Source organism: Podarcis liolepis, assembly GCF_965112155.1.
Source record: "Podarcis liolepis genome assembly, chromosome: 3".
Classification (NCBI taxonomy): domain Eukaryota; kingdom Metazoa; phylum Chordata; class Lepidosauria; order Squamata; family Lacertidae; genus Podarcis; species Podarcis liolepis.
Window position 1 is genome coordinate 44,964,301 of NC_139557.1, and position 26,008 is coordinate 44,990,308.

Genomic DNA, 26,008 nt, shown 5'->3' on the forward strand with positions numbered 1-26,008 from the left:
TTAAGAGGTCTTGTTCTTTATTGGTATCCACTACTGAGCTAAAATTTTGAATCAGACAGCAAATACAGTCTCAGAGCTGTCAAACAATACTATGCTTCTGCTCAAGACTGTCATTTCAGTAACTGACAATCCCAGACCCGTACCCATGTCCAGGACACATAACTCCATCTGCTAGAAACACTTAGTTTTATATTCTATGCATGCACATGTGCATATTAAGTTACCTAAGGCTAAGCTCTTCAGAACAAAGTTAGCATTTAAATGAGTGATCATGTAGACAAAACAGAATGTAGCATCTGAATAACTCTCTCCTGCCACTAGATAGGTTAAGCAAGAGAGCTTGTAAAAATAAATAACAATCTGTAGCCAATATAATTATTTACACAGCAAGTTAAATTAACCTGTATGCACACTATTTTATTACAGTTAAACATTTATCCCTGGTGCAAATCCACTGGTGTTGCTTGTGGTGAACCATGGCTAGCTTGGCCCCGTTGTTCCTGAAAATTCCGAATGATTCATGTGTAGCAGTGGTGTGCAAACTTTTTTCAAAGAGGGCCAGATTGGATGAAGTGAAGGGCCATAAGGGCTGGCCAAAGTTGTTGACCACAGGGGCCAGATTAAACTGACTGGTGGGCTGATTAGGCCCCCCGAAACGGACTTTGCACATGCCTGATGTATAGGAAACCAGTTTTCCTGGTAGTTCTTTATACTTCGCATTAATGTACTAATTAGCAGCAGGCTGCTTCGTTAAGTTACACTGACCACATCTGCACTTCACAGTAAACCAGAACCATGGTTTACTGTGCATGAATCAATTACACCTGCTCTTCTCTCCCATAGTGCTGGGGAGAAACAAACCATGGTCTCTGGTTTAGTACTACATAAAAACCAGGGATCATTATTTGTTTCACTCAAAACCACTGCAGTCAGTGGGGCAGAACAGGATAGCTTACCAACACAGAGATTGTTGATGGTAACTGAAAAGGAGAGGGGAGAAGCAGCAGGGAGGTCAGTGAGAATCAGATTTGTCCTGATGCAGAACTTGCACTGCACCAACCTGTCAGCTTTCTTGACCCTCCATGCAGTGACCTCCACGTTGGGAAGCCAGGTAAGCAGCACCAAACCACTTTGAAGGCCACTGCTGCTCTAAACAAATCATGATGGTAGGCCAGGTTTTGTACTTGGCTGGTCAGGAATAAACCACGATCCCTGGTTCAGACATAATGTTATGCCAGGGATTTAGGTTTGCATCCTCTATGCATTAGCAGGGAATGGAGCAAGACAGCCCAGATTGCTATGTTCACCACAAACCTTTAATTATTATGGCTTACTGTGATATGCAAACTGAGCCTGTATCATAGCTGTCAACGTTTTCCATTTTTTAAGGGAAATTCCCTTATTCCGAATAGGATTGACAGCTATGGCCCTGTATATTCATTATAAAAATAACACCCTACATTTACACTGGGCCTTAAAAAAGAATCTGAAATGTCTTAGCAATCATTCTTAGTCAGTCAAGCTTTCAAAACACTCCTGTGAGGTAGGCTAGTTCATCACCCCCTATTTTACAGATGGGGAAACTAAGGCACAATGTGGTGCAGCTACAACCTTATACCCACTTAACTGAGAGAATGAATTACATATAGAAATGAGCTTCTGTTTGTGAATTGCCCTTCTTTGTACAATCCTGCACATGTGCAAAATATTGCAGCATGGGGAGAAATCAGGACCAGCACACAAGGTTGCATATACAACTGGTTGGTTAATGTTGTCAGTTCTGACAAGCTTCTAATATCTGCTGAGGGATGTGGCGATTAATTCCAGGGTTCCCCTTTGTCCTTTCTTACTACTTCAAACAAGGATCTCTGGAGTGGGGTACCTACATATTGCAAAGTAACGAAGATAAATTAGCCTATGTATCTGATACTTCTCTGCTCCATTTCCTGCATGGTTCCCAGCTTTTGATATCCCCCTCTTAATATTTACATGGGAGTCTTCATTATATATTTCCTCCTTTAAGAAAAGCCCAGAATTATTGTCTATAAAATTTTTTTCTCTGTATATGTTCCTGTGTGCGTATTACATAACTGAAGATAGCATTTCCTACATCTGACAAAAATGAGCCCCCAAAATGTCATGTCGCAACAACCCTGTTCACCTTTAAGGCACCACTCTTTGCTGTTTTTGCATTCAGAATGAGCTTCAGGTTCATATTTCCAGTGTTATTTATCTCTAATTCAAATAAATAAGAAAAACCAGAGTACCAAAATGTAGAGCTTTGTGGGCCATGCCTAAACCTGATCCTTATGTTGCAAGAAATAACCCTTTATGTTCATCTAGGCAGCCCTACTCCCCAAAAAGACAATAGCATTTAGTCCACTGAATGCCTAGAAAATGTATAACCCCTGACTGAATTTGTTCCCATGTACGGAGAACATTATAAAGATGTGGGGGCGGGGTGTAACTTTCCTCCTGCAACATACAGGAGTTTGTGAGGAGGGAAGAAAGGTAAAAAGTGCTTGTGGAAATACACTGGGATACCCAGCTATCATGTGCAACCTCACTTGTAAAAGCAGCCTTCTTAAACAGCATCCTAAGAAAATCTGCTGTTTTCAAGACAGTTTCAGTCACCATATGAAGCCCCTTTTTCTTATCAGGCAGATTATCTTGGGTGGTTTGTCCATAGTAGTTGCAAAACAAACCCTACAGGTGTCAGCTTGTAATAATAATAAAAACCACCACATTCTCCTTAAGGGTGTAGCAATTTCCCTTGATTTCAACATTTCATAGCAAACCCCAAATCTACTCCAGATCCCTTTTAAAAGTGTAGATCCGGCCATCCTATTGCCAGCATCCACTTGTAAAAGACACATGCAGTGACTGAGATCCAAAGCCAACAGGTGGATGTTTTCAAGTATGAAAGTCAAGACTATCAAAAATTAACAAAGGAATGGGAAGCCTAAATTAACTGGCACAGGTGAACGGTCTCCAAATAGCATTGTGTGTTACAGTGCCTCCTTTCCAACACACACTCCAAAGGTGCAACAGGACGGGATTGCTTTCTCTCTCAGAGGCCAAAAAGCCTCAAAAATCACAATAGTCTTTAAAGTATCTCCTGGGGAAATCACTGCCTTAGCATATTCAGCAAAAGACAGACCAGTATATTAAATTAAAAAATATATAGGTGCCTGGAAATATTACTCTGGAGTATTTGTCAATGGCGTGTGTGTTTTGCATGATACGGAGGCTAACATGTCCCTTCAGCCCTTTCTTCCTTGATGAGTTAGACTCATTATTCAGGGCCAAATGGACCACCATCTTGTCTTGCTTATCCTCCTCAGCCACCATCTGGCCTCTTGGGTACCCTTCTAGGCTATTGGTATCCGATTCACTGTAAATACCATCCAGCATCATAGTTTTTGTAGAAGGTATTCCACACGTGCATGGAAACTGAGAAAAGAGAACAATAAAAGGCAGATGAAAACTCAGGCATTGCAAAAACAGAACAGGGGACAAAAATTACACCTTGATTTTATACAGAAAATGCATTAATGTTGCAACTGAAAATCGTATTCTCTTTTTCTGCAGTTTCCCAAAGTTATTATCAAGACACACTAAACCCATACAGGTGTACTATCCATCTGCTCATGAAACCCTGTATGGGTTAAGCAAAGGTGAATTCAGGGTGGAAAATATTATTTGTGTGACATAAGATAACAATAAGTTTTAATTCTGAAATTTTGCATCCATTTGGACTTACATTTCCTTGCAGTAAAGGTGCAATACCAATTGTATAGGAATACTGGAGATCCTTTAACTACCATATTTTTCTTATTTTCTGGAAGTCTGCAGCTCAAAATTTGATTGAAAAATAGCTGAGGATAAAGACAACCTTTCTTTTTATACAGTAACACTGACTTATATAAATGACTGTAGAACTCAGAATGGTGATCACACAAATTATACTTTTCCTTTTCCTACAATTAACAACAATATATGAGTCACCATAAAAGCAAGGTAAAAGGTAAAGGTAAAGGACCCCTGGATGGTTAAGTCCAGTCAAAGGCGAATATGGGGTGCGGCGCTCATCTCACTTGAGGCTAAGGGAGCCAGTGTTTGTCCACAGATAGCTTTCTGGGTCGTGTGGCCAACATGACTAAACCACTTCTGGCGCAACGGGACACTCTGAAGGAAGGCAGAGTGCACAAAGCCTTGTTTACCTTCCCACCGCAGCAGTACCTATTTATATACTTGCACTGGTGTGCTTTCAAACTGCTAGGTTGACAGAAGCATCTCATCGTCAAAGGGGACGCAGGTGGTGCTGTGGTCTAAACCATTGAGCCTCTTGGACTTGCCAATCGGAAGGTTGGTGGTTTGAATCTGCGCAATGGGGTGAGCTCTGTTGCACCATAAAAGCACAGGAGCCTGGACCCAACTCTATTCACACAAGTGGCAAACACTACAACTAATCAGCTTCAGATGAGGATGTGTTTCCCCATTGGCATTAAATGATATTTCAAGCCAGCTGACTGGGGCCCCAAGTGAGCATCGTGTGGTTCAGCTGCAGATCCACCTGATCAGATTCACGTTGGCTGTGTGTGTGGATCTCTGGTTTGCTTGTTTAATTGTGGAAAAGATGCACAAGCTACCCCTTTGCACATGACATGGAAAGTGCAAATGGGATGCATATGTCATTCATGCATCTGTTCCGGCCCCTTAATTCATAATTAATTATAAAATTATAATTAATTAAGGTCATTTATAAGCTCCCTTCAGTAGCAGGAGTCTCAGGGCAGGGTGCAATTCAGAAGACACAATGAAAGCATAAAAGCAAATCTACAGAGTTCACAGAAGCCACAACTTCTGTGTAACGCAAGAGGCCCGTCTATATTTTGTATTGCAAGCGTCTAGCTCCTACTATTATACTGGCTGAATCCAGTTTTGAAATGCGCACCTGACTGGTCAGGGCTTCGTCATGATTCATCAGGAGTACCTAAAAACAACGCAGCAAACACAGGGAAATGCCATACTGAATTTCCCCCTTCTTACCCTCCCTATATTGTCTTTGCCAAAGTCCCAGGTTGCAGACTTCCCCAGTTCTGATCTTAGTTTCCTTCCCTCTGTTGTTCCTACTATCACCAACTCCTGCTTTTGTGGTGTCAGGGATTCGGAGTCAGCTTGCATGCTCTAGACAAAAATTGTTCACACACACAGACACACAAGGGTCAGTTTTCCTCATTTGTATTCACTAGCCCCTAATATATTAGTCAGGTGTGCAGGAAGTGCTTCTCACCTTTTCTCGCAGCTTCCTCTGCTTTCGCTCTTGCACAGTGGTCAGGTAGTTCACGGCTGCGTACTCTATCACCGAAAGGAAGACGAACACAAAACTGACCCAGAGGTAAATGTCCACAGCCTTGATGTAGGAAACTCGAGGCATGGAGGCATTGACGCCCGTGATGATGGTAGACATGGTCAGCACCGTTGTGATCCCTGAAAAGGCCCCACACAAATGTTAAGGATTGGGTTTAATTTCAGCCAGGTCTCATAGCCACAGAACCTGTTTTCAAAAAAACTATGGCTCAATGTGGTACATGTGAAGTGATAATAAAGAATAGAATCTCGCCACTAAGCAATCACAGTCAGACACCAGGCACACTGCGTTCAATGGAAGAACTTGCAGATCAGTGGGTTTGACTTGAAGGAACACTGGACCGCATAGACTATTTTAGAATTAAATTACTGTCAACAAGCATCTATTATGAAGCTAAGCTTAGTTTCAGTGTTAATCATTGGGTCTTAGTCTCTCCCCATTTTAGTTTGGAGATTACAGTAATTCAAGAATGAGAAACCTTTTGACCTCCAAAAGTTACTGGACTGCAACTCCCATCCCATCAAAAGCCAGTGTGGTATAGTGGTTAGTGTGTTGAACTATAACCTGGGAAGCCAGGGTTTGAATCTCCTGAGTGACCTTGGGCCAGTCATTGCCTAACCTTAGTGGGGATTAAATGAGGAGGGGGGAGAGCCGTGTACACCATCTTGAAGAGTTACTTGGAGGAAAAGGTGAAATATACTGTAAATGCAATAAACAAACAATCCTTACTGACCATAGGTCATTCTAGTTGAGGCTGCTGAGAATTAAAGTCCAACAACATATGGGGGACGACAGTTTCCCTGGCCCTGCAGTAATTAGACTCTGCCTCTCACACAACTTAGGTCCATTAACTCCAATGAGTCTAGTCTGAGTGTAACTTGGTTGGATATAGCTCATAGTGACCCTGTAGTTTTCCTTCCCTTGTATCCAGCTCTGCCGTCCTTTATAAAAGTTGAGAAGAATCACTCACCTAACGATACTCTAGCAGGCACAGCCCTGCGATCGATCCAGAATGACACCCAAGATAGCATGACCATGAGTGTGGCTGGAAAATATGTTTGCAGCAAAAAGAAAAAGATGTGGCGACGTAACGTGAAGTTAATGTACAAACGATTGTACCAACCTGTTAGGTAGAAAATGGCAGCTATTAAAAAATGTGTGGAGGCCTCCTTATGGCAGTATGAGCAATAATTAGGTGAGACATAGTATGTAATGCAGAGATAAAAGTGCAGCAAAGAGAGGGCAGGGATAAAGGATGGTTCTGAAAGTACAAAATAGAAGAACAGAAAAAGAGACAAGGAAGAAATACTAATATATACTATTATATAGATAACACTTTCTCTGTGTGATTAAATTTAAAGAATTCATTTTGACTTCAGAACAAGTTTCTATTCTCATTTTACAAATGGGGAGCGAGACTGAGAGTGACTTTGCCAAAGGACTTACACAGTGAGGTACTTAATACTGTTCATATTAAACTACCATATAAAATGACACTTTTGTTCCTTAACAGCAGGTTGGGGATCATTAACATATGCACAGAGTGCCTTTGTGCTTGTGGAAATTATTATCTTAGAAGATCGCACAGCTTTTGGTAAACTTAGTACCATCCACTGATCTCCAGTATTTCTACACCTTTTTTGCATTTCCACATTGAAACCTACATCATATAGAATGTGCAGATGATTTTAAAATGGCTTGCTCATGCTTTGATTGCATCCATGCAAATAGCATGAGAAAATTTCAAAGGTGCTTATTAAGGTCAGACTAGAGAATAAAAAAGAGGCACCTGAATGCAAATCAATCAACATGCAGAGTTTGACCCTTAGTGTTATGCTCAATGATTTTTAAATACTCACAGAGAACAGACAGTGTTTGTGGTATAGTGTTTAGAATATTGGACAAGGATTGGAGAGTTCCAAGTTGAAATCTCTACTCAGCCATGATGCTCACTGGATGACCTTTGGCCAGTCACTATCTCTCAGCCTAACCTACCTCATAATATTATTGTGCAGATAAAATGGGGATGGGCAAAGCTTTGAATCTTGCCCTTCAAAGAAAGGCAGGATGATGGTGATGGTGATGGTGATGATGATGATGATGATGATGATGATGAACAAAAGACAGAAAAGGGACTAGTGAAATTTTATTGGCATTTCACCAGGCAAACTTGTGAGGCTGGGTTATAAGCGTGGCAGGCATTTAGAAGACGATTAGCAAGAAAACCTGATACCAGTGCTACTATAGAAAGCGAGTCTGGAGGTTGTATGAAATTTTTGTATCAAGAACTGAGACAAGGAGATTTTCTCATCTGTTTTTAGAGATTCATTCCCATTTTTCCAGTACAGCATCAGATCTTCATCTGTGTAAGCATCTGTGGAGGGTAGTGATGGGACAAAAATAATATTACATTTATAGGTCAACAGCAAAATAGTGAAATAGTCAGATGAATCAATGGCTTAATGTGAGAGGGCAATAAAATAATCTGTCGTTTTTTTAATATATAATGGACCTGGGTGCTGGCTAGTACTGATACTAATCTCCTGTATTTTTACCTTGTGAACCGCCCTAAGATCTTCAGATGAAGGGTGGTATATAAACAATAATAATCTCACATAACTAAACTGGGGTTCTTAAGATTAACAAACATTGGACAGAGGAGGAGAAAGTATTATTACACAAACATGCTTGATTAGTATATCTCTACTCTCAAACTTTAAAAAGGTTTATGCAGCAATCCTACATACATTTATTCAGAAGTACCGTAACTCCTGTGAGCTCACTGGGATTCACACTCAAATCTGCATAATCCTATGCACATTTACCCAGAAGTAAATTCACTCTTTTCGGTTGGGGTTATTCCCAAGTAGGACTGGGTGAATCTGTTGATTTTGGCTTCTCTATATTTCTCATTATCACAATTTTAAGTTATCCACATCGTTAAGAGTTTACTATTAAATTCTCACAATATACACAGTTTTGTATGCAATTTCTTTATATATTCCTTGTATAAGCATTTTTGGAAGGCATTTTGGTATGTTATTTTCACTCATATATGCACTCATATATGTGTCTTTGTACAGATTTCCTGGCTGGAGAAATGCTTTGCAAAATTTAGAGAAGTGTGAATCTCAAAGGATGGCTGTGTTTCAGTGATGATGAGATAGGTTCTCCTTCAAATGCAAAGTAACCGAATTTCTCCCTATTCCTACTTCCAAGTAGCCATACATAGGATTGTAACCTTAAGGTTCCGTCCCTCTCCTTCAAGGACTTTGGGAATAACAAATCTATAAGTGTGGTGTGCTTGGGATCTTTCCTACCTTTTTTTAAAAAAATGAAACTGTAATTTTAAACATTGCACACTACCCTGAGTGTTACTTTTGTTCCAGATGGGTGAGACATGCATGCATACATACATAAAAATTGTTAATTCTCAGCACTCTCACCAGATGACAGTTCCCAGGATTCTTTGCACAGCAACCATGAGAACTGCACTGTTATAGAAACAGAATCATTTGTTGTGTACATATACACAAAACTGTTGGAACATGGCATGGCCAAATGGTAATACTAAATAGGATCTTGCCGTATTTACCATGAGTGGGGAACCTTTTTTCAGCCAGTGGACACACGAATGTAAAATTTATGGTTCACAGAGCAATTAAGCCTCTTCCAGAGTCAGGGATGCTCAGCATTAACATTTGCATAATTGAAACATGCCTTTTCCACCTCCTAGACTCCATGGTCTGCAGGATGTTCCATTGGTTGCCCCTTGGTTACAGTGACATAGGCATTTACCTAGACATATATATCCAGTCTCTGATATGCTGGATTCTATGCTTGGTCAGCTCTTATATGACTACATTTATTGGCTTGTGGTGCACAGTCATCGGCAGATCCCATGGATCCTATGTTCACTTTAACATGCACACTTCAAACAAATCCATAAAGAATTGTGTAGACATTTAGGAAAACATTGCAGATAGAAACATGAATGGCACATACAGCTTTCGAGCTCCAGAGTACAAGTCTGCGAATCTAGCGGAAATCGGCTGAAGTCCATGTTGCACATGGCTGTAACCGTGATCCTAGAAATTCCAAAAAGAAAAGTCAGGTTCGCTAGGTAGGGAATAGGACCGAGTCACAGGTGCAGGGAAAATATAGGGAGATAGTACCCTCCCCAATCTCCATACTTGGGCAGGCTGCAAGTTGTAATTGATTCAATTGGTAGATTAATAAAATTACAGTGTAATTGCAGATTAATTAGTGGAGCTGAGATAACCAGGATCACTATGGAGGCCACATGCACTAGGTTTTTCTCCTTCTTTCAGGTATTATATTAATTCCTGTTTTGCCACTTGCTATACAGAGGAAGGTAAACAGCGTTTCCGTGTGCTGCTCTGGTTTGCCAGAAGTGGCTTAGTCATGCTGGCCACATGACCCGGAAGCTGTCTGTGGACAAACGCCGGCTCCCTCAGCCTTTAGAGCGAGATGAGCGTGCAACCCCAGAGTTGGTCATGACTGGACCTAATGGTCAGGGGTCCCTTTACCTTTACCTATACAGAGGAACAAGGGCTCCTGAGTGTGTTAGTTAAAACGGCTGTCAGATATTAACCATCAAATATTATTATTACACTGTAGAGCTATTCCAATATATTTCTGGGCAAACAATACAGTGCTGTTCACATTGAGCTAATTGGTGCGCTTTTCACCTCATACTATAGAGCACATGGCCATCTGGGAACACCCGCAGCATGATGTTGTCAGTGGTTGTGTCATGAATGAAGGATCTTTTTGAGTGAACGAAGAAGACATCTGGCACCCAGATCTTCTTCACCAGCCTCCCATCGAAAGTCATGCTTTTGTTAGTATGACTGGGAAAGGAGAGGCGCTCATCCTTCCAGTAATGCCTCAGGTACAGGGTCATTGTAAAGTCCTGCAACGAGAGGAAGAAAAAGGGGAGATAATGTGTCTTGTGGTTATATGTTCCACACATGTGAAGAAATGAGTAGAATGGATGAGGAGAAAGTCCAAATGATGTATCCACTGCTGAGGTACGGAATCACTGTTTGTCTTTAGCAGCATTCCAGAGGAATGGAATGCCTTTCTTGTCCTCCTCACTTGTTTACCTGTTTATGAACACATAATACACCTAGCTGCTTCTTTGTTTAAAGTCAAACCTATAATGATATCTCTATCCGTGGTAATCTCATAACGATATTAGTTGTAAGAAATAATTAAAACTCAGGTGTGGGACACCTTACCTTTACCTGGAAGCAAAATATGTTTTTTTTCCCTGACTAGGCACAAGTAATCAAACCTTAATTGAAAATTACATACCATATCGACCTCAGAAATACTGTCCAAACTTTCAACCTGCACGTCCACCCCGACAGGAATAGCAGGGCCTGTGACAGAGTGAAATTGAACTATTAAAAACTACCTATTATTAAAAAAAACTATTCTTATACAAATATTTACATAAAATTGTCATTAAATATGCCATATGAAATCACACAGTACTATACCATATAAATATCTTATTAATACCTTAACTATTAATATCTACCTTCAGCATTTCATAAACATCCTTTTAAAAACGAGAGTCATTAAATATTCCTATTAATATGATCTCACGAAAATGTCCAAAATATAGTATGTAACTGAATATATTAAGCTTTCTATAGCTGCGTAGAGTCTAGCTCAAAATTGGATGTACTACAACAATGGAACTGCTGGACTCCATTTATTTATTTATTCCTGCTTTTGTTTTGGATATTATTACATATCTGACTGCTTCCAAGTGTTAGTTAATTGTAGAAACTGCTAATAATATTCCTAGAAGAAGAGTTGTTAGCACAGTGCTTTAAATTGCCATACGCATTTGACTTTTGTAAAGTCTACATCAGGGGTAGGCAACCTAAGGTCTGTGGGCCGGATGTGGCCCAATCACCTTCTCAATCCAGCCCGCAGACGGTCCGGGAATCAGCATGTTTTTACATGAGTAGAATGTGTCCTTTTATTTAAAATGCATCTCTGGGTTATTTGTGGGGCATAGGAATTTGTTCATATATTTTTTCAAAATATAGTCTGGCCCCCCACAAGGTCTGAGGGACAGTGGAACGGCCCCCTGCTGAAAAAGGTTGCTGACCTACATCCTACAGGATGCTGTCTACATCCTGACATCACACACAAATCACATAGCGTTTATGTTCAAGCACAGTGGAAATATATATTTTTTTAAAGAGTATCCTGCTGAGTAGTATTATAAAATAGCAGGAATCATTTAAAAAAAACTACAGCCAGGGTGAGCACTTTTTATAGAATCAAAAACAATATAAATCCAACAGCCTCAAGCCTTGCCTGGGTGGGTTTAGAAGGTTGTCCGTGCTGCAGACCATACTGTTGAATTAAGCATCTGGTGATGAGTCACAGGAAGATGTCAAGAGATTTCTGATCTCGCTAATCCTTGCGGTCATTAGAAAGCTGCTAGGTTTTTAATCCTGTCTCTGCTTCCAACTAAACTACACAGTGGTAGAAGAGGGAGGTTGGGGGGGGATGCTGCTCCAGATGATTAGTTAAATTCGTCACCGACTAACACTATAGAAGGGGAAACAAAATAAAACTCTGACGTACAGGAAATAAAGGGTGGGGAAGGGAAAAGAAATGGAAAACCCTGAAAGTATCTGTTAGAGATTCTAGGATGCAATGCATGAGGAATGTCTCTTACACAAGTCCCTATCAAATGAGCAGCTGGGGGTGGTGGTGGTAGGAGCTGCCTGGTGATTGGGAAGCTTATTTTGCCTGTGGCCCCCAGTCTTAGCTTGCTTGGTTTCTCTGTCCTAGTAAATATAAAGCAGGGATGGGGAGCATCTTTCCCTTGCAGCCCACTAGGCTGAATTCCCTAGAGAGGACAACTGTTGAGTGGCTGCATACCCAAAGGGGGTGTGGCCAATGCCAATATGCTAATAAGCCTGGTGCTAGCACAGAGGCTGGTGCTAGCCTGGGGTGAGAGACCCTGAAACAGAAAAAAACAGTGCTATTTTTCTAGAAAAATAGGTGCTGGAATTCACCATGAACTTCTCCCTTGTTCTCTTATAATGGCAATGGCACCCACCTGAGAGATGCCAGAACTGAGTTATGGCTGGGGAAAAAGCCCTACAAAAAACCACAGGGTACCTGCAACTTCCATCTATTTCAATAGGGGTTGTGTGAGAGACCTCCTCACTGATAACTTTGCTCCCTACTTCCATCAGTTCGTCTACTTTTTAATGTGTGGAATTTTGTTGCTTGCTTGAGCCTGTTCAGGACTCCTTCAAGTGACCTATTTATTGAGCATTCTTCCTGATTTGCTTGCACAAAGCTTACAGGGAGGGTAGATTCCTTTTGATTTGATTGCAGGGAAGTGATACGGCAATGAGCATTCATCCTGATTTGCTTGTGGGACATTTACAAGATTTTCTATTAATCACTCATTCGTCCCACACTTTTCATTGCATTACTCTGTTACTTTCTTAGAGGAAAAGAAGTCAATTTCTTACATATATATAGCTAATTTGTTGTGCTACAGCAACAGAGCGCTTTAACTGAGCAATCCTACATTTCTCAGTACACACTTTAATCCCTCTCACAAAATATTAACAGTTTGGAGGCAGCCTCAGTTAGGAATTTTGTCTTATCTTAGATATGTTTATCCTTATACTTGTGTTTCTAAGCATCTGATTTAATCACAGTAAAATATGGAAATGTATATAACAGCTCTCAAGTGGACTTCATAAAGCATATGAAACTTCCAATTACAGGGGCAGAACTTCCCCAGCAGCACCCTGTGTGATGCCAAAATTCGGTGCCCCACGTCTGGATTTTCCTGGACATTAGTGGTATTTCAAAGGCAGAATGTCTGGGAGGAATTTCCGGAAGGCGGTGCTTTGACCTGGATCTTAGACAAGTCAATAACTTTCGAGTCTTCCTAAAACAAAAAGCTCAACATGGCAACCCTAGCTCTGTGCCAGTGCAACCAAACCAGTCATGCTCCCCTAAATACGCCTCTCCACTTCGCATTTTCCCTCAAGTGGCAAAATGGGATGAGCCGTCCCTGTAAACAGCATTTACATATTTTGTTTACATATTTTGAATAATAGAATGAGCATGTACAATGCCGGCCAGCCACACATACATACATGAAGAAAAGATGTCTGGCAACCAGTGTCAGCTGTGGTGGGCCCTGGCATGACCCACAGCAGTCCAGGTGTTGATGTGGGGTGTTTGGCTGCTACCTACATCATCTGTGACCCTGGGGTGGTCATTTAGGGAAGCAGGTGCTGGGCTGGGCTTCAGCTGCAATGTCTAGCCTTAGCTGCATCACTGCAGAGGAGCTTCTTGGGAGCCAAGATCTTGTAGGGAGGTGGGGGCTGTCATGATGCTTTGAAGAACTTGCTTCTCTCCCCCTCCCCACTTCCCCCTTTCATATACTGCAATCCTACATCTGAATGAACCTCGCAGGGTTGACGTCACTCCAGCTTTTACATTTGTGTACACAACAACATTACGTCAGCGATTCAGCATGGATGACTGGAAGGTTCTGTAGGTTAGGATTAAGTTCTGCTGGCAGGGCTCTGCAGAGAAGCTTATGCTGCTGCACCTGCCCGCTAGGCTCCAGGCTGTGGTGGCTAATCCTGTCGTTCCGTGAGCAACATTTGCTATATTTTTATTTTCAAATTGTGATTGGATTTTAGATCTCCTTTAAGAGGCAAGAGATTAATAATCTGGGAGACTGAAGCCCAGACTTGACCTTGCATGAAAAATAAGCACAGTTTTAATTATACCAATGATCAAGTACAAGGTGCTTCCCGTCCACTTTGATTTGGAATGTTTTATAGATTTCATTTCAAGGAAAGGACATGCTAAATTTGGTTGTGCTCGCTCCTACACTGAATCAGTGACCAAACAGCATCAAAAGGGAGCACAGTTACAGTGTCTAAACAGCGCAGAAGTAGTGTACTACTTTTGACAATGTGCCCCCAAGCCTGCAAATGCAGGAACCAGATAGGAAGGCACTTGCAGCATTAATCTAACATAGAAGCTACCCGAATATACACAAGTTAGGCTATCTCTGTCCAGATAAGGGCACAGCTGAGCCACCAGCCAAAGGTGATGGAAGGCACTTTGCACCACTGAGGCCACCTGAGCCTCAAGCAACAGCAAAGGCTTCAGAAGTATCCCCAAACTACGTAACTCGCTCCTTCAGAGGGAGTACAGCCCCATTTTTATCTGCAGAGCCCTGCTCTGGTGCCCACAGGATCATCTCCCCTGCCTCTCCCTGCTGCCAAATTGATGCTTGAAATAAACATTATGTTGTAGCCAATGCATCAAGCCACAGAGTGTGCTTAATGGCTGCGGTCTGTGTGTCATGCCCACGGCATTTTCTCCATTTTGCAAACATGCGGACAGGCACCCAAAAGATAGCAGAACCTGCTTTTAGCTCATATGTGCCAATTAAATGTCACCCAGTAGGAACTGGCTGGTACTACCCTGGGTGGGGAATAAACCGTATCACAGGAACCGTATTAGGCTGTTCTTCGACGGAAAAGATACAGCTATTTTAAGTATCAGCTAAAGCTGCTTATTCATGGACTCCCTATAAAAAAGAGAGATGTCCTAGATGAAATGCTTACAGTGAGAGTTTGAGGAAGGGAGCCCAAATGAAACATTTACATAATCTTTAGATATTAATATTTGTAGTAAATAATACCTGAACATCTGCTAGCTCTGACAAGGTCATTGGCACTGAGATAACTCTGAAAGGGTCAAATCAAATGTGCTCTCATATTAGGACAGGGAAAGGCTCTGCCACATGCAAGGAAAGGAGAAGTCAGATACATGAGGTGAACAGAGAAGGTTTTAGGTATATATTCATATGGGATCTATATATCCTGTATGGTGAGATGCGGTGGACATGCCAAACTGAGACAAAGGCCCATCTATACTGCTGTTTAAAGTGGACACTAAGCTTCCTGTGCCTCCATGAATGAATCTTTATTTGCATCAGCCATCGGCCATAGCAATAAAACAGCATCCATTCATTTTCCATTGTCCATGTGATATTCTCCACAAAATCAATGCCTTCCTACCACTTTCCTCCCCCTTAGTCCGAATTTTCTCATACCGTCTCCTTTTTAGAGTATCCCTGGTATAACAAATTGAGGGAGGGGAAAGTATGGCAAGGCAGTGATTAAGAGGAGTGCATCATATGGACAATGGAGAATTAATTGAGGTACAGGAAACTACACATTAAAAAACAGTAGGGATGAGACCCAAGAGGTACATCCTAAGAGCTGTGACCCAATCACTTAGGTAAACACACTGAGCTGCTGACACAAATTAGATGGTAATTCCATAGCTCCAGACAAAGTTGTACCCAGATTTCTTTGTGTGCATGCCTACAGTTAAATTCAGCTTGGTGCTTACGTACTGCATCTGCCACTAACATGCTTTCTGGGTTACAGGTATAAATTGTGCAGCTTAGAAAAGGTCAGTGAATATTTTCAGCAAAATCTATGGGGTAGGAGCATGTGCTTCTTCACCACATTTATAGATCTGACGTTTTATTATGTTTTTGTATGTACTGGAAGCCGCCCAGATGGGCAGGATATACTACTACTACTACTACTACTAGTAGTAGTAATAATAACTACTTGTGCAAAGAGGATCAATCGTCAATACTGGAGACTTGAACTCAGTGAGTCCCCACAATGCCGTTCCCACCATTTTTTGTGGGGACGAATTTGAAACACCCCTCCAGTTACCTCCAAAGGCTGGTCTCATGGTGAAATCATGGTCATCTACCCTCAGGAGCTGTTCACTTTTTCCTGTCCGAGTTTTGGTCATGTCATGGTTCTTCTTATATATGTGACTAAAATGGAAAGCAAAAGAACCGTCATTCCTAGTCATCCAACTAATAATAATAATAATAATAATACTGAAATTCTATATAACTTGGATATTACAATGGAAGTTGAAGTACTTTCAGACGGTCACTATTTTGCGGGTGGGATTCAAGCACATGCCAGCAAATTTAGTTCGAACGATAAAAGTGAATTTGGTGTTCTTGCACAAAATGTCCACTTAAAAAACAACAGACTTTTTGTGGCAAGGAAAATATATGGGAAATGCTCTGGAAAGTGTGGATCATTGCTTGACTCAGTGCCACATAGCCTCCCTGCCACGCTTGTGCAAACTATTCAGGTTGAATCCTCAGTAAACAGGTTGAATGGAAGTGACCTTATAGTTACCACTAGCATAGTAGCAAAAAGATAGCAGAGCAACCTCTTGATATAAAAGTGAATATAACATACATATGTGGAAATTTAATTATAGTCCAGCTAAAGGTATACAGGGGTCAGTTAGGTAAGAGGAAAATGTCTAGTTTTCTAATCACTGCTGATTTAAGAGGGGGGATTAGAATAAATTAAGACCCAAGAGCCCTTTGCTCTAGCAGTGAGATCTGCAAAGTTGTACATACTACTGCTACAGTCAGAAGCAGATAAAGTGCTAGCTGAGACTGATGGGAGTTCTTTGAGTTTGGTCCAAACTTGTGCAGCCCTAAACAGCCTCTTTGTAGTGATTTATTTCTAACATTTTGAAGTATTCATAATATGGAATGCGGCTAGTACACTGTAAGTCTTTGTGGGGCAGCCATATTTGTGAATTAAGTAACACATACTCCAGCTCAATAGGTGAAGGTCTCCGCCACATCATACCCCATGCCCATCTAAGAACAGGAAGCAGGAGTGTGGAGACTCACAAAATGGTGGCCCCAGTCTTCATTAGTAGTGTACCACCGCCAAACATTACAGTGGGGAGTGGGGATTGGTTGTCATGGGAGATGCCATTTTGGGCTGTATGTCCTTGTCACAAACACTCTCAGGGGTTCTATCCTAATGTGCAAAGCAACATGCCAGTGGGGAAATCATGGATTAGCACACTAAGCTCCCTTTGTTGGCTCCCATTAACCAGATCACAAACTTCTGAAGCAGGGAGCCTCAGGCATTCATGGAAGCTCCTGGAACAATTTAGAGCCCTAATCTTCCAGAATTCTCAGTTGTGCATGGAGGACATTCCATGCTTGCCCTCCAACTTGTGGAGAGTGATTGAGACTGTGGTACAGAGCTTAGCACACTCACGACTACTATAGTGTTGTCTTTATATATGAGTAGAGCATCTGAGGTTGTTATTGGCACCCGTCTGTCTTGAGACGCAAGAGGCAATGGAGTGTGCCTCCGGAGGTGAAGTAAAAGTGCTGTGTTTTCAGCACTAAAGTGGCCTCCCCAGGGTGTGCAAGCTTGGACAGTTTGTATGGAGGTCCTGGGATGCCCAGATAACAAGACCCACCCCCCTCTTGGCCTTGCTGATGTGGTCAAAATACTGGATATAATGTGTGTTCTGCATATAGGCAAGGGGTGGGAAGGCCTGAAGAAGAGGAGACATTTTTGAACCTGATGTTAAAGACTAGGGAGCCAGTGCAAAGAATGAACAAGACTGGAGATTGAGGTTATGATCACAGAAGCTGGAGAGGGCTTTGTGGATCAGTTGAAGAGAATCACTACAGCAGGAAAGGAGTGATTCCTGCCATCTATATAACATGCAAAGTGACAACAATTTTAACTGAATACAGGGAGATGCTGGAGGTCTTGGAGGAAGAAGCAATGTCTTCATTTAAAATCCCCCACCTCCAATCACTTGGCTACAACCCACCCACTCAATATGACCATCCAATTCCTCCCATATGCTTGTTGTTTGAGGCAGTAAAAGGGCGCAGATAGCATTAATCTGAATGATCCAACATTATGTTTCTTCTTCCACAGCGTGCACCTTAACTGTGCTTATTTAGTAGGTCTTCACTAGTAAACAAGCTTATGTTTGAAATTGTGAACAATTATAATGATTAGGAGTTGTATTTGTTTGGTACACTGAAAAAATGTTTTCCTAGTGCTTTCTAAATGTTAAATGAAATTGTGCCTTCTAAATGTTAAAGCAAAAGTGGTCAGGGGTTAAAAAACAACAATGTATTTTTTTAAGCTAATAATTGCTAAAATCTGTGTGCTGACAGGTCTCACAAAAAAATGGTTTATTCTACTTCTGTGCCCCACAACGACAAAGAGCTACAAACAGTATAAAACAAGTACAGTACAACACTTTTAATCTGAGAAATGTCGAAATGATAGGGAAAGGAAGATTTTATGAAGCCCACTGCCATATGAAATAATGCCATTATATGTTGAAGCAGAAAGCATTAATCGATTAACAGCTTGATAGCAGATTAAAAATAGAGTTCCAATTAATCAGAGTCTGCCATCTGGGGCATTCCCAATGCCACTTACACAGCCACAGCCAGCTCTCCAAATTGGCTCCTTCCTTCCATGGCAGGATTTCCCTTCATGCGGAAGAAGGGGTCTTTGAGGAAACCTGGGTCTCTCTTGGATGCTTCTGCCCAGAGAGCAGGTCAAAAATCCAGAAAAGAGCTGGCCCTACTGCTAGGGTGTGTGTGGCAGCCACCTCAGGTAGCAGTTGCTGAGTCAGTGACGTTGAGGTGTTGGACAGAGCTATATGTGCCACACGACCTGCCCTGCACCTCCTAAGCCAGTCTCTGCTGTCCTAAATTGTGGTGGAGGATGCTGATGTTGTCCAGTTGCCAGTGTTTGAAGTGAGAGTTAACCACCTATCTTTGCTGGCTCCCAGTACATTTTTGAGCACAATTCAAAGTGTTGGTGCTGATCTTTAAAGCCATAAACGGCCTCAGTGCTATACACCCAAAGGAGCCCCTCCACCCCCATTGAGGTCCAGCTCCAAGGGCCTTCTGGTGGCTCCCTCACTGCAAGAAGTGAAGTATGGTGTAGTGCTTAAGAGCGATGGTGAACCGGGTTCGCTTCCCCGCTCCTCCACATGCAGCTGCTGGGTGACCTTGGGCTAGTCATACTTCTCTGAAGTCTCTCAGCCTCACTCACCTCAGTGTTTGTTGTGGGGGAGGAAGGGAAAGGAGATTGTTAGTCGCTTTGATACTCCTTGAGAGCCAGTGTGGTTAAGAGCGGTAGTCTCGTAATCTGGGGAACCGGGTTCGCTTCCCTGCTCCTCCACATGCAGCTTCTGGGTGACCTTGGGCTAGTCACACTTCTTTGAAGTCTCTCAGCCCCACTCACCTCACAGAGTGTTTGTTGTGGGGGAGGAAGAGAAAGGAGATTGTTAGCCGCTTTGAGACCCCTTAAAGGGGAGTGAAAGGCGGGATATCAAATCCAAACTCTTCTTCTTCTTCTTCTTCTTCTTCTTCTTCTTCTTCTTCTTCTTAAGGGGAGTGAAAGGTGGGATATCAAGTCCAAGTCCAAGTGAGAGGGAACCAGGCAGAGAGCCTTCTTGGTAGTGGCGCCCGCCTTGTGGAATGCCCTCCCATCAGATGTCAAGGAGATAAATGACTATACAACTTTTAGAAGACATCTGAATGCAGTCCTGTATATGGAAGTTTTTAACATTTGATTTTTTTATTATGCTTTGTTGAAAGATGCCCAACAAAGACACCCAAAATATTATTATTATTATTATTATTATTATTATTATTATTATTATTATACATTGTTTGCAGCAGGGCTGGAGAAGCTGTGGTGCTCCAGGTGCTGGTGGGACTACAACTCTCATCCCTGACCACTGGCCATGTTATTCCGTTTCTGATAGTTTAAAGAATGATATTAAACAATACGCACAATCCCACATATAAATAGTATATTAAAGCTGTTTATTCTCATTTTAAAAATTCTGCAAAGTGCCCATTTTTGAAATGTACCAATAGGAGGATGTACAGCAATTTCTTGATATAGTGATGGGACAGTTCCCGTGCATACTTTTCACCATGGAGGATTACATGTGAGAAATGTTATGACTGTAGTGGAATAGACACATGGATTATTACAGGTCAGATCCAGGAGCAGGAGGCAGGAATCGAAGCAAGAGCTCTTGTTTCACACCAAAAGGTATTCCACCATAAAAAGAAAAATGTACTGAGGAGTCACCTCTTAGGAACCTTAAATTGTGCAAAACTATGAACAAGAATCCAGTGCCCATTTATGCATCTGTAGGCCCTTCCTGGGGACCTGTTTATCTATATGGATAGGTATGGTCCTGCAGATTTTAATATAAAGGGTGAAATTCAAGCAAGCAGTGCACCATTGATTTAAGCAGAGGTTGATGGGACCTCTGTGTAAGGCCATCTAAAAACAATGGACCCTGCTTGGAGGATTGCACCATGTTGTAACATTTCAAATCTGAATTATTAACAACTGTTTTGTGAAGGCTTTTTCCCCCTTTGAAAAACAGGGTATAAATGCTGTCTTAAATTCTTTCCTAAACAGCAAAGAATTGATCAGTCTTTGTAATGAACAACATTCCCAATTACTTGCACAGTAAAGATTTGGACTGTAAATGTCACAGGAGGGCAAGAGAATGAGGCCAGTAATATGAGGTGAACTAGTTTTGCTGGAGAGAATGTAATCTTCCACCAACAATGGCAGTCCAATAAAATAAATCAGCTCATCCATTGTGAATCTCTTACCCACTGGGACGAAGTTAGTAATCACTTCATGTGCGAAGCTAGAGAGCAACATGCTATAAGTTCACAGTGTCAGGCTGAAGAAAACACAACTAATAAAAAGATGAAGGTCACAGTGTTTCCATTTAATAAGACGGATTAACCCAACTTTGTTTATAAGGTCTTAACCAGGCAAATGGTCCTGTAAGATGCAGTTCACTGGATGACATAACTCAGTATAAAAATGGATAATATATACTTGGGGTTGCTTAGCAGTTTGGCAAAGATTATCTTTTTCTCATATAAACCATTCACCATGCCTCTATGATATTAAATCTGATAAAACTTTACTAAGACCTTTTAGCTGTTTGGTACATGCTTACAGTACTAAAAAAAAAGTGAGGCTCACCAAATAATTTGCAACAACAAAAGGTAGAATTTATAAATATGAGTATTAGGCATTTATACATAAAGAAAAATAGATGTTTAACCAACAAAACAACAAGCCCAACACCAAACAAATAAAACAGAAAAGCTGTAATCCTCTGCACATCTATTTAGTAATAAGAACCACTGAACTAAGAGTTCTTCTCTCTGAGTAGACATGCATGATTTCAGGGAGCACATCCTGAAACTGATACAGGCAAGATATTTAGAGAAGTATATTTTATGTCTTATATTTTATACCTTCGGATCTACAATAGGCTTTGGTCAAGATAAAAAGCAGTCCTACGGGTTGTTTTGAAGTAACAGAGCAGTTGATGCAATTTCAGTATTTAATGTTCATGTCTGAGAATCTGTTCCATAATCACATTATCTTTTAAAATTCTTGGAAAAAGAATCATTATAATAGCTCTCAAAGCAGTAATGCAATTTAGTATTATTCGGGGAACTAGAGTTTTACCTCTCTCACACACCAGCAGTTATAGTGCATGTACTTTCAGGCACACCATGCAATATACAGCAGGACTACACGTACTGAGCATTTTCCTGGTGAAAATATATAGTGAAAACTGAGGAAGTGATCAGTAAATTTAACTACTCCTTACCTTATTTGCGGCAGCTCTACTTGTCCTGTCCATCTCCTTTTTCTGTGCTTTCTGCTCTCCACAAGGAAGAACAAACAAAAGATCAGCAAAATTAGTTTTGCAAAATTGTAAGGCATTCCGTGGGAATCACTGCTCCACTCTCCTTCAGTCCCGTAACCGCCTGCCGTGTAAGTACACGCTGGTTTAAACATTGAATCAGCTGCATCTCCAGAATCTCACATTTATCAGTGTGATCATTGTTAGAAAGAAAACTGCTTTTCTGCTTTAATATTTTAAACCTGCTTTCCAGGGCTTCCTACTCAGAGCTCTTCCTTTCCTTGCTGCTCAGGGATTGGCCATTACTCATGAAGAAGTTAGTCCTATCTGGGAACATTTCCACTGGGTCCTAAACGAGTGCTTTTGCAGAAAGCCATTGGATAAAAAGAATGCAACTCCATCTGCCAGTTTTGTTCTAGCCACTAATCTCAGAATTGCACAATCCTCTGCCAGACTGTGCAAAACCATCTCTCTCTGTTTTTTTATTAGGGAGGCTGGATAGACTGTGTGACTTACAGAGAGCATTCTTCAATGAGAGGCAGGTGCTTACATGTTCATAATGCAGCAAACATAGCCTACTGTTACTCTACTGTAGAGTTTGTGATCTTGTAGTTAAGTTAGCCATCTAAAAGAGCTGCCAGCATTGCAAACAGAGTCTGTTCACTCTGCTTTTTAAAATCATAGTCCTTCAGTTTTATCATATTTTTAATCAATGCTCGTAAATAATCTTTTGTAAACTGCTGTGTGGGTTTGCTTGAAAAGCAGTATACAGGTACCTTAAACTGATAAGTAACAAATCAAGTGCCATTTTCTTTAACAGGAGGAAAATGCTAGCTTGTTAACAAAATAAGTGAAATAGCTTAAATTGTTTGTCTTTAGAGCACTCACAGTTGGTTTCTGATCCTGAAAGGTCATAATGAATGCAGGTAATAATGCTTATGCAGTACATTTTGAGCTTTAATTTTCAAACACTTTTTATACGCTCACTATCTCTGTCATCCTTGGGGCAACTTCATAAGGTAGTCCAGTTTTTATTAACATACTGCAGATGGGTGACTGAGGCTGGGAGAGTGTGGTGGCCTAAGGCTGTTACAGTGAGATAGCTTCTGAAATGGGGATTTCTGGGGTCAAACTCCTAGCTACTACAACAGCTCTCAGGACCTCAAAGATTAAAATGAGAAGTTAAATGTCAACTTTAACAATCCCTTGTTTTCAAAATAAAATGTTATTTAGTCAGAGTTGTTTTGAATTACTGCATAGCCAGGCAGCGCCACTTGCATTTCTATGTGATAAGCAAATTCAAGGAAGAAAATAATTTGGCTTCGTGAGATTTGAATATTAATAGTTGTGTAGCTTCTACTTTGATGTGGCATCTCCATATCTCAGGCCAAGATTATGTGTTATATTACAGGGACCAGACTTGATCTTGATTGTTCTAAGGGCAATTTTTTAAAGCCGCATATTCTATAGCATGTATATATACAAGTGGAACTCACAACCAAATATTGCAGTACAGTGTGCTCGTGTTCATGTTTTAAGCCAGTCCATTCTATTCCCCCTCCCCTCGTTTTCCATTCCCCCTTTCCTACAGCAGTCAGCCAGCATCCTATGTCCATTTTTACGAGCATCTTTAATCCTCATTGGTCTGTTTTTGGAAGAATTCCACTCCTATGGCTTTCCCTACTAAAATATATTGTACTTCTGCAAACTCTGGGGCTGCTGCTTCGTTCCTCTGACTACACAATGAGCAGCGCTCGGAGAACTGAGTTTACTATTAGTTTAGACAAGTGAGGACCCGCAACAAATTGTTGCATATTGTGTCAAGGGGAAAAACATTTAAAGATTTATTTTCTCAGGCAGGAGTCTGCCCAGAATGATACTTTTAAATGCAAATTACACTAGGCAAGATACAGAGAAATAGGGGATTTTCTTGCCCTTGCCTACCTTCTGCAACACCTTTGCATCCTGAACAGTCACTGCTGGAGGTCAAAGATCTTCCAGAGCAGCATGGTATGGGTGGGTGTGTGAAGATGTCTCAAATCAGCTGAAATTGATTTCTTACAAAAGGAGTGGCTTTTGGTGAGTTGGAGTGGTTGGGAAAGCCCATTGGACAAAGAAGCTTCTACTCATACTGAGTCTTCACTCTATTTCAGGGGTCTTTTTTGGCACTAGGTAGATTTCATAGATGATGTTAGATTAAAATACCTTGTTTTTGCTTATGGGTTTTGAAAATGCTTTAATGAGTTTTTCATTAAATGATGGGCCCATGAAACAATCATCTCAATGCATTATATATATTTCTGGAATAAGTCACAGTCAATAAGCTCTGGGTAAATATTACATATTTATAACTATTTCCAGGATCTTCAAATTTAAAAAAGCAAAATATACACAATTGAATATTAGAAAATGACATTCAAACCTCACAAAAGATTATCCTAATTTCTGGAAAATTAAAACTAAAAAGAAAAGCAAACAACGTTCTGGCCCCTCTTTTTCACAGAGGATAAAAACCCTACAATTTAAGGGATTCCCCCCCAAAAAAATTGTTGTGTAGGAAATAAATGTACTTACAAAATATCAACAACTTCCCCTCCCTACTCAGTTTTGTAATATTTACTATGCAAGTATACCTGCTCTTCAATTTAAGAAGTTCTTTCTCAGGCAATTTTTTATAGACACACTTGAAAATAATAATTATTTATGTTGCCACATAGCATTAAACCACAATTTTATGTGTCTATCAGTTAAAATTACCCACCAAAGCTCACAAGTGATGCATTCAGCCCTCTCACTCCTTAAATATCCTGCTAATGCAGATATACATCCTGTACATCATCTCTCAGGTTATATGCTCAGTTTGTATTAATCATTAATAGTCCATGTTCACACCAATATCAAGGTGTGCTTTTCTTGCAGATATTAATGTACCTCATGATACATTAAATTCAGACGTAAAGTGAGTAAATACAAAAAGTAATTTCATGTAAACAATCCTCATGACATATCCAACATAGAACATTTTAATAAAGAATTCAAGTCACAGTTTTTTTAAAATGACCAAAACTCATAATTCAAATATATACTCATTGGCTAGATATATACGCCTAAATATAAGAGCTGCCAGTGCTAAAACAAGGAGGAGAATCAGCGCATTTGAGCCCATGTGGTTTGTGTTGACCCCTGGCTGCTGAACCTGATTGAAGTTGGTTGAAGTTGGCACCCTTCTCTGCTGTGCACGCCGCTGGCGAGGGCTCATAGAAGTATTATTTGATGCAGGCTGGTTATGTTGTTCTTGACTTGAGCTGGCTGAGTTGGTCTGATTTTCAGACTAAAAAAATAAAGATTCTGGCTTTAATAGAACAGAATGGAATGGAACATGAAATGGAAACAAAATGCAGCTTGACAACTTCACTGAGGCTGCCCAGTGAGCTTCAAGGGTGAAAGGGGATTTGAACCCTGATCACCCAGTTCCTAGATCAACCCTCTACCCACTACATCACACTGGTTCAGGGTTGTGCATGAACTGGAATGTCGTGCTAAACCAAGAGTGGCTAGCCTGTTGTACCCATAATCTCTTGACCACTGAACATGCTGGCTGATGGGAGTTGGAGTCCAACATGATCATCCCTGTGCTGAACCATGACATAGTGTGAAGTGTGGAGGTTTGTTTTATGTGTGTCACTCATTCTGATGACCCAACAAATGGAATAAAACTAGTGAGCTGCTAGATGAAAACAAAGTCATCTAAAGTGAGGTTAATCAAACTATTACTGACTCTCCCCCCTTCTCAGCACAAAATACAATTAATATTACTGGTGAGTGAAATGGATATGCTTAAGAAGACAAACCATACACTCAAGAACTATGAAACTTGCAGGGGGGCAGGAATCAAATCACAAACTCTGTAAGAATCTGACAGAAGGAAAATTGATGGGGAAATCTGCATAATATTAGCATGCCTGTATTTCTAAATAG

At 40.9% G+C, this 26,008-nt stretch overlaps 2 protein-coding genes across 3 annotated transcripts in view; both read right to left on the minus strand.

Annotated features, from left to right (window-relative positions):
* Positions 1-22,346, minus strand: LOC310704292 (gamma-aminobutyric acid receptor subunit rho-2; the record flags this gene model as incomplete). 2 transcript variants are annotated; one of them, XM_083497561.1, is made up of 10 exons in its annotated part: positions 1-3,453; positions 5,053-5,190; positions 5,297-5,493; positions 6,345-6,497; positions 7,608-7,748; positions 9,380-9,462; positions 10,087-10,310; positions 10,715-10,782; positions 16,180-16,286; positions 21,995-22,185. In XM_083497561.1, 10 exons carry the CDS (start codon positions 22,183-22,185, stop codon positions 3,145-3,147), a joined length of 1,611 nt encoding a protein of 536 aa, XP_083353687.1. In that variant the 3' UTR covers positions 1-3,144. The 2 variants fall into 2 exon arrangements, with proteins under 2 accessions (XP_083353687.1, XP_083353688.1); XM_083497562.1 differs by lacking the exon at positions 5,053-5,190 and having other exon boundaries at positions 21,995-22,346.
* The window catches only part of UBE2J1 (ubiquitin conjugating enzyme E2 J1), a 17,987-nt gene continuing 13,340 nt past the window's right edge, over positions 21,362-26,008 (minus strand). Inside the window, exon 8 of the mRNA XM_083497588.1 lies at positions 21,362-25,361. Within this exon, the coding sequence (XP_083353714.1) occupies positions 25,098-25,361 (264 nt within the window). The 3' untranslated portion in view covers positions 21,362-25,097. The remainder of the gene's footprint in view (positions 25,362-26,008) is intronic.